The 14,227-nt window shown below is 42.4% G+C and overlaps 1 protein-coding gene across 3 annotated transcripts in view; it reads right to left on the bottom strand.

The window, feature by feature from the left end:
* Nucleotides 1-14,227, bottom strand: part of GMDS (GDP-mannose 4,6-dehydratase) — a 632,819-nt gene that overhangs the window by 125,191 nt on the left and 493,401 nt on the right. For all 3 annotated transcript variants that reach the window (XM_045389917.2, XM_045389918.2, XM_074038941.1), the window contains one exon: nucleotides 6,627-6,745. In XM_045389917.2, the coding sequence (XP_045245852.1) occupies nucleotides 6,627-6,745 (119 nt within the window). The remainder of the gene's footprint in view (nucleotides 1-6,626; nucleotides 6,746-14,227) is intronic.

Genomic DNA, 14,227 nt, shown 5'->3' with positions numbered 1-14,227 from the left:
TGTGTCTATCCATCTCCCTTCCTCCCACCCCCACAAATCTTCAGCACGCACCCACTAGGTGCCAGCCAGTAAGCTAAGCCAGTTGCTAAGGACACGGGTATGTGGAAGCCAGACACGTCTCTGTGTTTAAGGAGCCTGCAGTCTATGGCCACCACAGTCTTGTGAGGGAACGATGGCAGAGAGCCAGGGTGCTGTCAGAGCCAGGATGTAGGCACCTAGCACAGACTAGGTGGAGGGAGGGTGTTGGTCAGAGGGAGGATGCCTCAGCTAAGACCTGAAGAATGAGTGGGAAGTGGCCAGGGGAAGCAGACGGACTGTAGGAGCAGGGATCTGACGAGCCCAGTGTGGCCGGGCTGGTCCACCCTCGCTCATCAGCTTGCCCAGCGCCCACACACAGTGCACTAGCTCCTGCCTCCATGCCTTTTCCCATGCCCTGCCACCCACTGGAATGTCTTCCTCCTTCCTATCATCCATATCTCCCAATCTGGACGAGGACCAGCTTACATCTAACTTTCTGAAGATGTAACTCCAATCATGATTGTGAGGCTATTACTTCAGGATTGATAGAATAAATCTGCAGAATGTCTTCATATTTGCACAGATATTTGTAAATAATGTGTTCTTATTAATTGACACCCAATTAGAGTCTGTATTTCTCCAGGGCTAGGAAATCTCTTTCAATTCTCTTTGATTAGTTTGGCATTGAGAGGAAATTAGATGAGCAAATAACACATGTGTAGAGCATCTGAGAGGTGTGAGGTGCTGGGGCAGCTGTTTACATACTCATGAAGGCAGCAGCTATTTTGAGGATCTAACAGACCCTTAGTTAAGAATAGAGCATCTAAGAGGTGTGAGGTACTGTGGCAGCTGTTTACGTACTCATGAAGGCAGCAGCTATTTTGAGGATCTAACAGACCCTTAGTTAAGAATGAAAATGGGCCCGCAACCTAGTGAATTGCATCAACTGACTATGAAATGGAATGAGGGTTGCCTCAGACCCACAGCCCAGCATGACATCAGGGCTCAAATTAGATCTTGCAGGTGCCAATAATTCAAGTCTCTTGCTCCAACAAAGGCACACATCACCTTATGTTGTAGTATTTTGTTTTTTAAGGGTTAAAAATCTAACCATCTTAGAAGTTCAGAACTATAAATGATAGTAGGATTCACATTTCCAGGAGGGAGGTAGAGAGACAGAGAAGAAGAAAGCAAGAGGAAAAAGTGAAGGAGACCTCATTTAAATGGTAACCTGAAGCTTATATGAAAAGTCCAACCTCTTTATGATGACTGAATATAACGTGAATACTCTTGAAGGCCTGAGTCCCTTTAGAGTCTCTCCAGAAAGTTCTCAGGGTTCTCTAGGCACGTTTTCTCAGCATGACTGCTTTTTCCAGCTCTAATGGGGATTTTGAGTGATGATGAATGAAGATGAGTTATATTTCCATCATTCAGTGTCACAGGTTTTACTCAACCTGGTCACAGCATGGACATCAAAGGAAGCTTCGGCCAGCTGCTGAGGTGGGAGTTCAATCTATCTCAGGGATCAAAGGTGGCTGGTCTAAACACAGCACATTGAAAGGTTAGGGAAGAATACAGAGCTGCAGCGAATTTCCTTCTCCCGACTTTGCCCCTACATAGAACCTTTAGAAGTACGGCTCCTCACGTGAGAGTTCTGTTCATCACCCACAACTGACTGAGTGGAGGGATGTGCTCTCCCACAGTGAGTCTGACAGTCCCAGGCTCTGCAAATTCCCGAGGAATGCCTTACAGTAGCTACCCTGGCTGCAGGGATGCTCTATCCACCCCCCGGAACCTGCAGCCAGGCCTTTCTTCTCAGGCGCTGTCTTTAAGATCGGCCTCCAGAGGCTTCAGCTCAGGACCCAGGGTCCAGAAATCCCATCCATCAGGAAACAGTGTCAAATGAAGGGAGAAATGTGCATGAGCACAAAACAGCTTGTTACCTCTGCCAGGAGGACCTTAGAAATGGGTTTCTTTTCTGATGTGTAACAATGTTGCCCTTGTTACTTTTACTGAAAATGTAAATTCAGTACCACAGGCTACAATAACAATTTCCATGTCTGAAACATTACCCACTCCCCCACAACAGCAAGCAGCAGATGTTGGTTCTCACCTGGTTGTAGGGTACTCTTACAACTCTCCTCTCCAAATTTAACAAGATTAATGACAGGAAATTAGACAAGTATTTGCCTGTTTGGGTTATCCTACTATCATTTTAATTGTAGGAGAAAAGTGTTTCCTTTTCACACTACATACTTAGTGGTAAGTTGATGTGAAAGGAAAAACAAAACACAGCACTAAAAAGAGCCCCAACAATGCAATGTGCTCCACACACACTCGCACACACCACACACACACTCACACACACTCACACACACACACACACATACACACACTCACACACACACACACACACAGTGATGCTCTTACAAGAAAGCAGTTGTCATAAGGCTGCCTTTCTCAATACAAATGACTGCCTAAGAATTTAAAACGTTACCTTAAATTTTATCAGGACTGCAAGTGGTACTGATCTGCTTCCCTGGATATCTTCTACCAACCCAAACTCAAATTAATGTGCTATTTTCTAACAAATGCAAAACAAAAATTATTCAAATTACTCAAGTGATGTCAAAGGTCAAGAAGAAATATCTGTGTCGATTCTAAATATACAGATGGCAACACGTGTCAAGCCTTTTCGGTGAACATTACAACAGATAAATTTTAAAAATGATAGCAAAAATGGGAAGAGACAGGAGATCTGAGAATAGCAAAAGTGAGAATGTTCCAGATACTGAGTGGTGTGTCTGATATGGTATAGCCTCATGTGATATGAGACAAGCACACAAAGTACAACAGGTAGAACTACGAGCAAGCAGAAAGCTTAATTAATGGCAATGCTAATGAAACTAGAGACCTTGGCTCTCCTTCACCCTCTACATCTGGCTGTTCACCAAATCCTGCCAATTCTAAGACTCAAATCAATCGCTCCTCTCCCTCTCCATGTTCTCGGCTGAATGCAGGTCCTCCTCATCCTTAGCTGGACAGCTCCAACAGGCCTCTAGGGAGGAAGCATGGTGGTTTCCCTCAAGCCGCCCCCACCATGTGAGAGGGAATAATGCTAACCATGAAATCTGTAGAAATCAGGGTGACTGCATTTCCGGGAGGACTTTCTGGATAAACTGGCTTTTGGGACGTCCACTTGTGCTTGATTACGTATTTACAGAGCACCCTCAGCTGTTGAGAGCACTGAGGATAAGCTGGGAATGAGCCGATGCCCACAGGCATGAAGACCTGGGTCTGTGTTCACTGCAAATATCCTATCACAAAGTTTTTTTTGACAGCATATGAACAAGAAGGATAAAAAGTGCATATAAAGAAAAGAGGGGCGTCTTGGGTCACAAAATACTCATTTCAGACCCTGGTTCTGCTACTCCCACGCTATGTGACCTGGGGAGAGCACTGAACTGCACTGTGCCTCAGTTTCCTTCTCAGTGCAATAGTGCCCCAGCCCTGGAAATTAAACAGAATAGGGACGCGTCTCCTGGCATGCTTCCAGGCTCGCCCTAACCACTCCTGTGTGCCGTGGTGAGCATGGGCTGTCTCTGTCTGCCTTGGACCACATCCTGCTGTTCTTCGGCAATGGCATCCGGCTGTAGGGGAAGACCCTGCTCCCCTGCATTCAAACAGTGGACTGTCAGTGGGGCCGCTCATCCCAGGATCCTCACACCCTGAAAACAGGCCAAGGCCTGGGATCCAGTCCCACACTGGCCACAGCGACAGGTCTAGGGATAACTGCAGGACCCGCACAGGGCCAGCCACGGTCCTTCCTCAGGAGTTTTTAAGGGGATTGTTCTTACAGGTTCTATTCCTCTTTGACTGTGAGAGGCTGTGAACCAGAAAGGCAGTCTAGACTGCCCTCTGCCATGGGGAGCAGCTGAGGGATGGAGGCAACATCCAGGAGCACTGGAGCCAAGGAGCAGAGGGGCCCTGAAGGAGCACCAGGTACCTAAGGCTACTCTGAGTTCAGTTTCAGTTCCTGAAAAACAAAAGAACTCTGACTGCTGGAAAAGTCCATTCACTTTTCTCCCTTTCCTAATATATTACTAAATACTTTCAGTATGCTTAAGCCTTTGTTTTATTAGAACAGATACTTCACACATTTAAAAAATAATTCATGTGTATCATCCTTTGCAACTTTTGGAGCATAACAGGACACTCCTAATAATAAAATGTCATGTTCGATTCCTATAGAGAATACAAACAAAAGAGCACATAGTTTTTAAAGAATAAGATGTTATGCTTACATCTTATTTTTCTCATTAAACTTGTTTAAGTATAATCTGTGTTATTGATATATACAATATAAATTTGTTAAACTATATTTGAGAGTTGTTTTAAAAAAGTAATTAATGAGAGTGGCAGATACTAATTTCTGCTAAACTATACATTTTAATTAAAATTTTTGGGCTGGGTGCGCTGGCTCATGCCTGTAATCCCAACACTTTGGGAGGCCGAGGTGGATGGATCACTTGAGGTCAGGAGTTTGAGACGAGCCTGGCCAATATAGTAAAACCCCGTCTCTACTAAAAATACAAAAATTAGATGGGCGTGGTGGTGCACGCCTGTAATCCCAGCTACTTGGGAGGCCAAGGCAGCAGAATCACTGGAACCCAGGAGGCGGAGGTTGTAGTGAGCCGAGATCACGCCACTGCACTCCAGCCTGGGTGACAGAGTGAGACTCCATCTCTTAAAAAAAAAAAGGGGGAGGGTTACTTAGAAGCAACATAATAAACTGTATATTTGAAAGGCATAAAAAACCTCAGTCCCAAACATAATCAATCCAACAATGCATTTTTAAGTCCACAAAAGAATAAGGCCATTTTTTTTTGGAAAAATGAGGTATCTTCTTTAAAAAATAAAATAGAAGGCCAGAAGAATAAACATGACCAAATTACACTTCAAAGATTATTTTATATCTTCTTGCTTCTTATCTTTATGCTGTTTTCCAATTCCCCATGTTATACGTAAAATTTGAAGATCTTATTTTTGCTTTCTCATTTTTAATTTTCTATAATTAATGTCACTAGTTTCCTGCACAAAGGTTTTATGCAAAACAAATTTATTTAACTTTTGGCCATGAATTGTCAATATTTTTTCATAAAATTGGAAGCATATTGAGACAAAATGTTCACAAAATAATTGTATCTCTTTTTTCTGAGTGTTCTTATTTTTGTTTTCAAAATTTTAATTGACACATTATAATTGCGCACATTTATGGGGTACATTTTGATATTCTGATACATGTATAGGTTGTATAATGATCTAGTCAGGGTAGTTAGTGTATCTATCAGCTCATGCACATGTTTCTTTCTGGTGACAACATTAAAAATTCTCTCTTCTAGCTACTTTGACATATACAATAGGTATTGTTAACCTTAGTCACCCTATTGTACAACAGAACACCAGAACTTACTTCTCCTATCTTATAGTTACTTTGTACCCATTTGCCACCCTCTCCTCAGCCTCTTTCCACCTCTCCCTTACTCAGTTTTTGGTAAGCACTGTTCTACTCTCTGTTTCTCTATCATCTTTCTTTAGATTTCACAGGAGTGATATCTAAAGTATTTGTCATTATGTGTCTGGCTTATTTCACTTAACATGATGTCCTCTAGATTCATCCATGTTGTCACAAATGACAGGATTTTGGCTGGGCGTGGTGGCTCACGCCTGTAATCCTAGCACTTCAGGAGGCCAAGGCAGGCGGATCACCTGAGGTCAGGAGTTCAAGACTAGCCTGGTCAACGTGGTGAAACCCCATCCCTACTAAGAATACAAAACTTAGCTGGGCATAGTGGCACATTCCCGTAATCCCAGCTACTTGGGAGGCAGAGGTTGCAGTGAGCCAAGATCGTACCACTGCACTCTAGCCTGAGCAACACAGCAAGACTCTGTCTCCAAAAAAAAAAAAAAAAAAAAAAAAAAAAAAAAAAAAAAAAGAAGGTGCTTATATTGCGATAAATTTCAAACTTAAAAAATAATATTTACAAATAAATGAAATTGAAAACATCTTTTTTTTTTTTTCCCCCGAGACAGAGTCTTGCTCTGTCACCCAGGCTGGAGTGCAATGGCACAATCTCAGCTCACTGCAACCTCTGCCTCCCGGGTTCAAGCAATTCTCCTGCCTCAGCCTCCTGAGTAGCTGGAATAACAGGTGCATACGACTGGCTAATTTTTGTAGTTTTAGTAGAGACAGGGTTTCACCATGTTGGTCAGGCTGGTCTTGAACTCCTGACCTCATGATCTTCCCACCTCGGCTTCCCAAAGTGCTGGGATTACAGGCATGAACCACCATGTGTGGCCAAAAACATCTTAAAAGAAAGATGAAAGAAATTTGGAAAAACTTGATTTAGATGCTGACCAACATTTGACAAATAACACAAGTAGGGTTGGATGCAGAGCAGAGCAAAGGCCCCGCTCCACACTGAAACTTTCTGTATTGCTCTTCAGGAGACTGAAGGGGGAAGATGACAGCTAGAACCGAGGCTTCAGCAAGCTCAGGTGCATACCTGCCAGACAGCTAGAAGTAGTCACTTCTCAGGTGTACTTACACAATGGTTTTTCCAATGTGCATGAATGATTTCTCGACAAATTCCCGGACACTATGGACCTCCCCAGTAGCTATGACGAAGTCCTCTGGCTCATCATTCTGCAACATCAGCCACATAGCCTAGAGGGAAACAGAGGCAAGTTCATTCTGGAGTCACACTAAGTGGCCACACAGTTTTCCAGCGCACATAATCAGATAAGGACATGGACAGCTGGAACATGAGCATGAATTTCATACTACATTCTAACCACAACAGCAATGGCTCCCAACTTTTACTGAGCATCAGAATAATATGAGGAACATTTTGGTGTGGATGCCAGGGCTGCAGCCACAGCAGGGTGGGCTCAGAGGCCTGGAGATTGTTTCTCAGAATCTGTATCCTTAACATCACAGGTGATTCTCATGTTGCAGGTCCTCAGACCACAACGGAGAGGAATGTGATGTGAAGCAGTGTGTATAGCAAATAACCTTTTTATAGTATTATTTACAAAAAGAACAGTTCTTTTTTTTTTTTTTTTTTGAGACGGAGTCTCCCTCTGTTGTCCAACCTGGAGTGCAGTGGTGCTATCTCAGCTCACTGCAAGCTCCGCCTTCCGGGTTCACGCCATTCTCCTGCCTCAGCCTCCTGAGTAGCTGGGACTACAGGCGCCCGCCACCGCACCCAGGTAATTTTTTGTATTTTTAGTAAAGACGGTGTTTCACCGTGTTAGCCAGGATGGTCTCGATCTCCTGACCTTGTGATCCGTCCGCCTCGGCCTCCCAAAGTGCTGGGATTACAGGCGTAAGCCACTGCGCCTGGCCAAAAAGAACAGTTCTAAAAGCACTAATTTTTCTTCATATCATAGATAGCAGGCAAGGAGAAAACCATTTAAAGACAGATGTTTGTCTTCAAAAGTAGAACCTAATTTTTGAATAATAAAGTTGAGAATGTACTAGTCACAAAACAAAATAAGCGCAAACCATTAACGGAAAAACCACCACGTAATGGAGAGTACTACTATTATAAAAAAGTTGTCTGAGAGGCAACGAAAACATTTATGCCAGAGTTAATGGGTTCATAAGGCAGCATTTCAAGGCCAGGTGACCAACTTCCACATCAAAATGGATGTCTATACAGGTACACACTTTCTCAGCAGGAGTCAGGAGTCTGGTGGGTGAAAATGGCCCTGCATATCCAAGACACAGACTGGTGGCACCAGCACAGCCCCGCTCCCCTTGGTTAGCTTTTATCAGCAGCAGATAGAGCCGGAGTTCCTGTACCTTGCAATCACACCTTAAAGATTTTTTTTTAAACACAGATAGAAGATGCAGTTTTAAAAAAAATCAAGCGTAGCAGGAATCCAACAGGAATACGTCTCTTGAAAAAAGGTTGAAACAAAAAAGAAAAAAAAATCGTTCTCTATTTTTTCATCACTTCCACCCAATTCTCAAAATAAAATAGGTAAAAACAATAAGGACTTAATTACAACACAGCCTCCAATGATACGTGCATTGAACTCTTGTTCTAGCATTTAAACAAAACTGTTTTGGTTTGTGTCTCCCTAAGTTGTTCCTTGATAAGCTGAAAACAAGAAGTTGTTAAAATCAATGAGCCAGCCTATTTTCTCTTAGAAAATGCCACCAAAAAAGTTTAATTTCCTTTTTATTCATTTGAATTTGTGGAAACCTTCTAAAAAATAAAATTAAAAATAATTTCTACTTTACCTGAAGTTATTTCCTGTGTATGTTTTTATATTTTTGGTCTATTACAAGATTGTTTTAAATCATATAGAAGATAAGATTTTGGGCTATTTTACATGCCTTGGAGATGTGGCATGCTGGTTGGTACAATGGTAATGGTTTCAAGTCAGTGATATTCTATAAAGTAACTGACAGATGAAATTATCTTGGCGAGAAGACAATTTTGTTCACATTAATGAAATACCCAATTTCATTTTGCCTTAAGAAATCATGGTTGGTGAACTTAGCCACAACACTTTTTAAATGTTACACTAACACCACCACTACTACTAATAAAGCATGAGCTTTTAAAAGGCATGAAATACAAGTTGTTCACTGTTGTGGGATAGTCCATGCAAGCAGATGGAGTCTACAATGGCTTGGTAGCTCCCTGAACGCTGTTAAACACTGGGGGCTGAGGAGAGCAATGGGGTCTGAAATGCAGCCCAGGCGCAGCACCGTCTGTCAAGGAGTTCCCCAAGGTGTCTTTTTGAAAGGGGCACCAAGGCCTGTGTGCCTGAGCAGACGCCTAGTGAGCCTGCGCCTGCAAGTGAAATTCCCGCGGCCTGGAACGCCCTGGAACGCCCTGTCTCCTCGTCTGTCTGGGAACGCCGACCCCTCTCTAGGTCCTGGACCAGGGTCCCAAGTCTGGCCATTGGCATGAATTCCAGTGCACACAGTGTGGTGGCTTCAATGGGATCGGGCCTGCCCTTTGGCCCCCTTCCCAACTGAGCTGCGCCTCCCACTTCACCCAAGTGGGCGCGCGAGCGTACCCGTGGACACACACACAGGCACACGTGCACATACAACACACACAGAAACTTATTTTGACTTTTGCCAAAATACCTTCAGAATTTTTAGGAAAAATTAAATTATGCTTATGGCTAGAATTTCTATCTGAACATTCTTCTGCGGGATTAGATGTAAGGGGGTAAATACACTTAAATGTGTTTGACTCAAATTTCCATTCTAAAAATAACATTTCAAATAGGTCTTTCAGGACCACTCAGCTTATTTTATTTCTTTAGAAAGTCCGCTGTGTTAGAATGGTCTCGAAAAAGTCCTATTTTTAGTCATGTGAAAGAAGGCAAGGGCTTGCTAAAAATGTAAGGAGAAAATATGGCTGTTGGTTAACGGTGGATCACTTTAAACACCGGCCCGGGTCCCCTGGTGCTTGTTTTGTTCCCGGCAGGAATCTGGGGATCAGTCAGGGCCTCTCCTTTTACTAGAGTGAGAGCCAAGAATCTGCTCTTTTCTTCTCCATCAGACTATCTGTGGCCTTTGACCTATCAATTTCTAGGCATTTCCTCTAACGTTCATATTGTACCAGACTCCAGTCTGGGAATGAGAAGAGAAAGGATATACAACTCCAGATTTATTTGTTATTACTGAATAGTTTACTGGTTTCAACAGAGGGATAGAGCTTTGTTTAAATTTCCACTGAGCATAATTAATGGTTATTGACTGGTAAATGAAGAACAGGTGACACTCTGGATTAGAAGATAAATGATCCTGTGTTCTGGTGTGATAATGGGTTAGTAATTCACCACAAAGCCGAGGCTGAGTGCGTCCCGTTGTAATGCTAGATCATGTCCAGCAGACAAAGGCCCCTGTGTGAGAAGGACGCAGCCATCCGCCTCCTTATACAGCTGCACACGTTGATGTGCTCCATTTATTCTCTGATGGATGGCACAACTGAGGCAAAAGTTCACCCGTTCTCACCTTCCTGTTCACATGCTGGACCACATGACCCATGACATGGCCAGGCCACACTCTGTGAGCAAATCGCCACCCAGCTCTGGCTTCTGACTAGAGAAACAGCGTTGAGGTTACATGGTTTAGAGGTCAGTCTTCTCTCTCTGTCTCTCAAGGAATGAAGAAGGAAAAAGACAGTCTGCCTGCATTCCTCTGGTGTCCTTTGAGGATGTGACTGACTTGTCCACTTCCTCAAACACTTATTTACTTTCAGTCCTGACCTGATTACCAGTGCACATGAAAAAAGTCTCCTTTTTAATCCATCTCATGGAGAGGAAAGCAAATCAGTTAAGGAATGTGCCAGGGCCTCAGATTCTTTAACATAAGAATGTCCCTTAATTGCCAAAAAACAGTGCAGTTTTCAAATCCTGTCTTGCATTCAAGGGCTTTTAAGCAAATGAAGTTTAAGGGAAATCTGACTCCATACCATTGACTTTTGATGGCCAAGTCAAGACGGGTATAAATATTACTTAAATTTGGACATGTACTATTTTATAACTATATAGTCTATCTGTTCTACAAATCCAATTTGGAGAAGTCAAAATAAAACTTTAATTTTATTATTTATTTATTTATTTAGACAGAATCTCGCTCTGTCACCCAGGCTGGAGTGCAGTGGCACAATTTCGGCTCACTGCAACCTCCGCCTCCAGGGTTCAAGCAGTTCTCCTGCCTCAGCCTCCCGAGTAGCTGGGATTACAGGTGTGCACCACCACACCTGGCTAATTTTTGTACTTTTAGTAGAGACGGGGTTTAGCCATGTTGGTCAGGCTGGTCTTGAACTCCTGATCTTGTGATCTGCCAGCCTCGGCCTCCCAAAGTGCTGGGATTACAGGCGTGAACCACCGCTCCTGGCCTATAAAACTTTAATTGTAAAATGTCAAATAAAAATACCCCCCTCTCCCAGTCTCCCATTTGGTAATTTGAGGGGTGGATGCGGAAGTGGTTTGGGAGGCTCAGGAAGGCCGCTCCTCTCGGGAAGCTGCCGGCTCCAGTGGCTGTTCAGAGCTGGGCCAATGAAGGAGAACACTCCAAGTGCGTCACCACAGCCGACTGACTACACCTGATTCCATGCATGCCTTCTGTGGTGGGATGTGTGTTTGTCTTAAAAATTTGGATTCTACAATTGCTTCCACCTCGACATTAACCTCCAGTTCAGTATCCAAGACACAAACACTTATTAACTGAGCTGGCATCCATGAATAACAAGATTTGTTAATGAAGGTTATGTTTAACTATGTCTATGTGACTGCTATTTTTCACCCTGGTGCTTTTGTGCTTTACGTGCTACTGTCACAAAAATCTTAAAAACCACACACACACACACACACACACACACACACATGCACACAGACACACACAATTATGTATGTATACGCATTTCAGGGGAGAACATGTATGAAATAACTTTAATAAAAATCATGGAAATTTGAACAAATGGAAATTAAATTTCCAGAGAAAGGACGCCCAGTGTGAACCCATTCATATGCATTTCATCTCTAAACATTTAGTAGCTGTTTTCATGATGGCAGCCTTGTGTTTAGTTTGAGTCAGGACCTCCAGTAGTTTTGTGGTCAGTCAGGCCTTATTCTTTGTGGAATCCACATCGGTAGGTCTTAGGTCTTTGGGTTAGTTTTAATTAATAAAACTATACTAATAAAAACAAACAGTGTAAAACCAAAGTCTGGCCTTATGGCTATCTCTATGTCTATTTTCTTCCTGGGCCAAAATGCTGTGTCACATGGATTCCTTAGATTAAGGGACTTCTAGACATTTTAAAGACATGATGTTACTGAACAGAAAAAAAAAATTAATTAATAAAAGGACCAAAAATAAAAGAACACAACCCAGAAAGCCATATAGCTCTTGCTTTTTTCTTTGCTAACATATCATTCTATATCGACACTATATGTACTGAAAGAAAGAGGCAATGTCAAACTTCGTTTTGCCCCCTATCTTTTAACTCTAGCCAGGAATACACAGCTACAAACTTCATGTTGGGGTTAATGTTTCTCTTCCCTAGAAACAATATAAAATCGAACAGCTCCTAGTCTTGTGTTTATAATTCTGAATCAGTTTTCCAGGATATTATCTGTTCTTTCAATTTGCAGATTCTAGTTATATATTTATTTCTTCTATTTATCTTTGAATATATCTTATTTCTTCTATTCCATTTCTTTTTCATGCACACCAATTATGCATATGTTATATCTCTTTCGTTCTATCTTTTACATCTATCACCTCCGAGCTAATGATGTTTGGGTTTTGTTTCATATTCATTTATATGATTTCCTCCAGCCTGCTCACCTGATTGTTTTAGTAAAATTTACTTTATATTTTGTTGCTAATATGGTTTCAATTTCTGTAAGGGTTTTTTTCTCTTTCATAGTTTTCCTGTTTACTACCAGCTTGCTTTTTATCTTTCTGTGACTTTATTTAAGCTAGGAGACAGACACCTTTTTTCTTACAAAGCCAGATAGTATGTATTTTAGGTTTGTGAACCATATTGTCTCTGTTTCTCTGCTGTTGTAGCACAAAACAGCAACGGACAAAATGGCATCAAGTGGGTAAGACTGTGTTCCAATAAAACAGTTACAAGGCCCATGGACTATAATTTGCCCACCTTTGCTTTCAGCAAACTTAACAAAAATATGTTGCCTGTGATTTCTTTGATTCTACAGAGAACAGTTACCCAAGCTCTAGCTGCTTATTGTTTTGAATGACACCCCTTATGATACGCACCACACATTCGTTTTGCTTATGTTCCTTTTCTTCTTCTTGCAATCCTTTCCCCACTCACACTCAAGCGTAGATTCTGGGGTAGTGCCTTTCTACTTATTATTATACTTGAATGAGGCTGGCTGTTTGCTGAAGAATCTTGGGAGGGGGAACAGGAAAGTACACGGAGGACAGCCTGCAGCTTTAATTCAGGCTTCTCTCAAAGCCCTCCCACCAACTTCATTGCATGCTTTGCCCCAGGACATGGCTGCCACAATTTCTCAAGATTTTGCTGGTTAGTGTGATTAATGGAAAGGAGCACGTGAATTGTACGGCTTCCCTAGCGCTATCTGGCGATGTTTGCTTTCACTCTGCCTCCACCCCAGATCACAATCTGCAGTGTTCCTTGGCTAGGAGGCTAGGAGGCTATGCCATGACAATAAAATTGGCTTCTGGCTAGATGTGGTGGCTCACACCTGCCATCTTAGCACTTTGGAAGGCTGAGGCAGGCAGATATCTTGAGGTGAGGAGTTTAAGACCAGCCTGGCCAACATGGCAAAACTCCGTCTCTACTAAAAATACAAAACTTAGCTGGGCATGTTGGGGGGGGCACCTGTAATCCCGGCCACCTCAGAGGCTGAGGCACAACAATCACTCGAACCCCAGAGGTGGAGGTGGCAGTGAGCTGAGATTGTGCCACTGCACTCCAGCATGGGTGACAGAGATTTTATCTCAAAAAAAAAAAAAAAATTAAACATTAAAAAAAAGAAATTGTCTTTTCCTTCAGCAACACCTTCTTGCCATTGTGTAGTGTACAAGTGGGTATCTATGAGGATATTTTCCACTTCTTTCTAATAGGTAATATTATTTTATGGGTTTTTTAGGACTGAAATTATTTTGCGCAAAATTCACAGCCTGTGTGTATAGTTCCTAACATCTGCTCTAAATTTTCTTCAAATTTCATGGTATCTCTCTCAAATACTTTTTCATTTCTTTGTAGACAGGGTCTTACCCTGTCACCCAGGCTGTAGTGCCGTGGCATGATCGTAGCTCACTGCAGCCGCGAACTCCTGGACTCAAGTGATCCTCCAGCTTCAGCCTTCCAACTAACTGGCACTACAGGCAGCACCACCACACTTGGCTGATGTTTTTTATTTTTAATATGCAAAAATAATAAAAATGTATGTATGGGCTACATTGCTCCTGGCCTCAAGAAATCTTCCTGCCTTGGCCTCGCACAGTGCTGGGACAAAAGGAGTGAGCCAGCAGCCTCAAATTATTAATACCTCACATTTCAAGTTGTGTCCAATTTCACTGTTATAATGAAGAAGAAGTTTTCTCTTAGCTTTATTATTTTTCTTGATTTCAGAGGGTTTCAAAAAAAGGAGTGTTGAATGAAAATGCCCTTAT

This window comes from Macaca fascicularis, chromosome 4, assembly GCF_037993035.2.
Source record: "Macaca fascicularis isolate 582-1 chromosome 4, T2T-MFA8v1.1".
Taxonomy (NCBI): Eukaryota; Metazoa; Chordata; class Mammalia; order Primates; family Cercopithecidae; genus Macaca; species Macaca fascicularis.
This window is presented reverse-complemented; position numbering and strand designations above follow the sequence as displayed.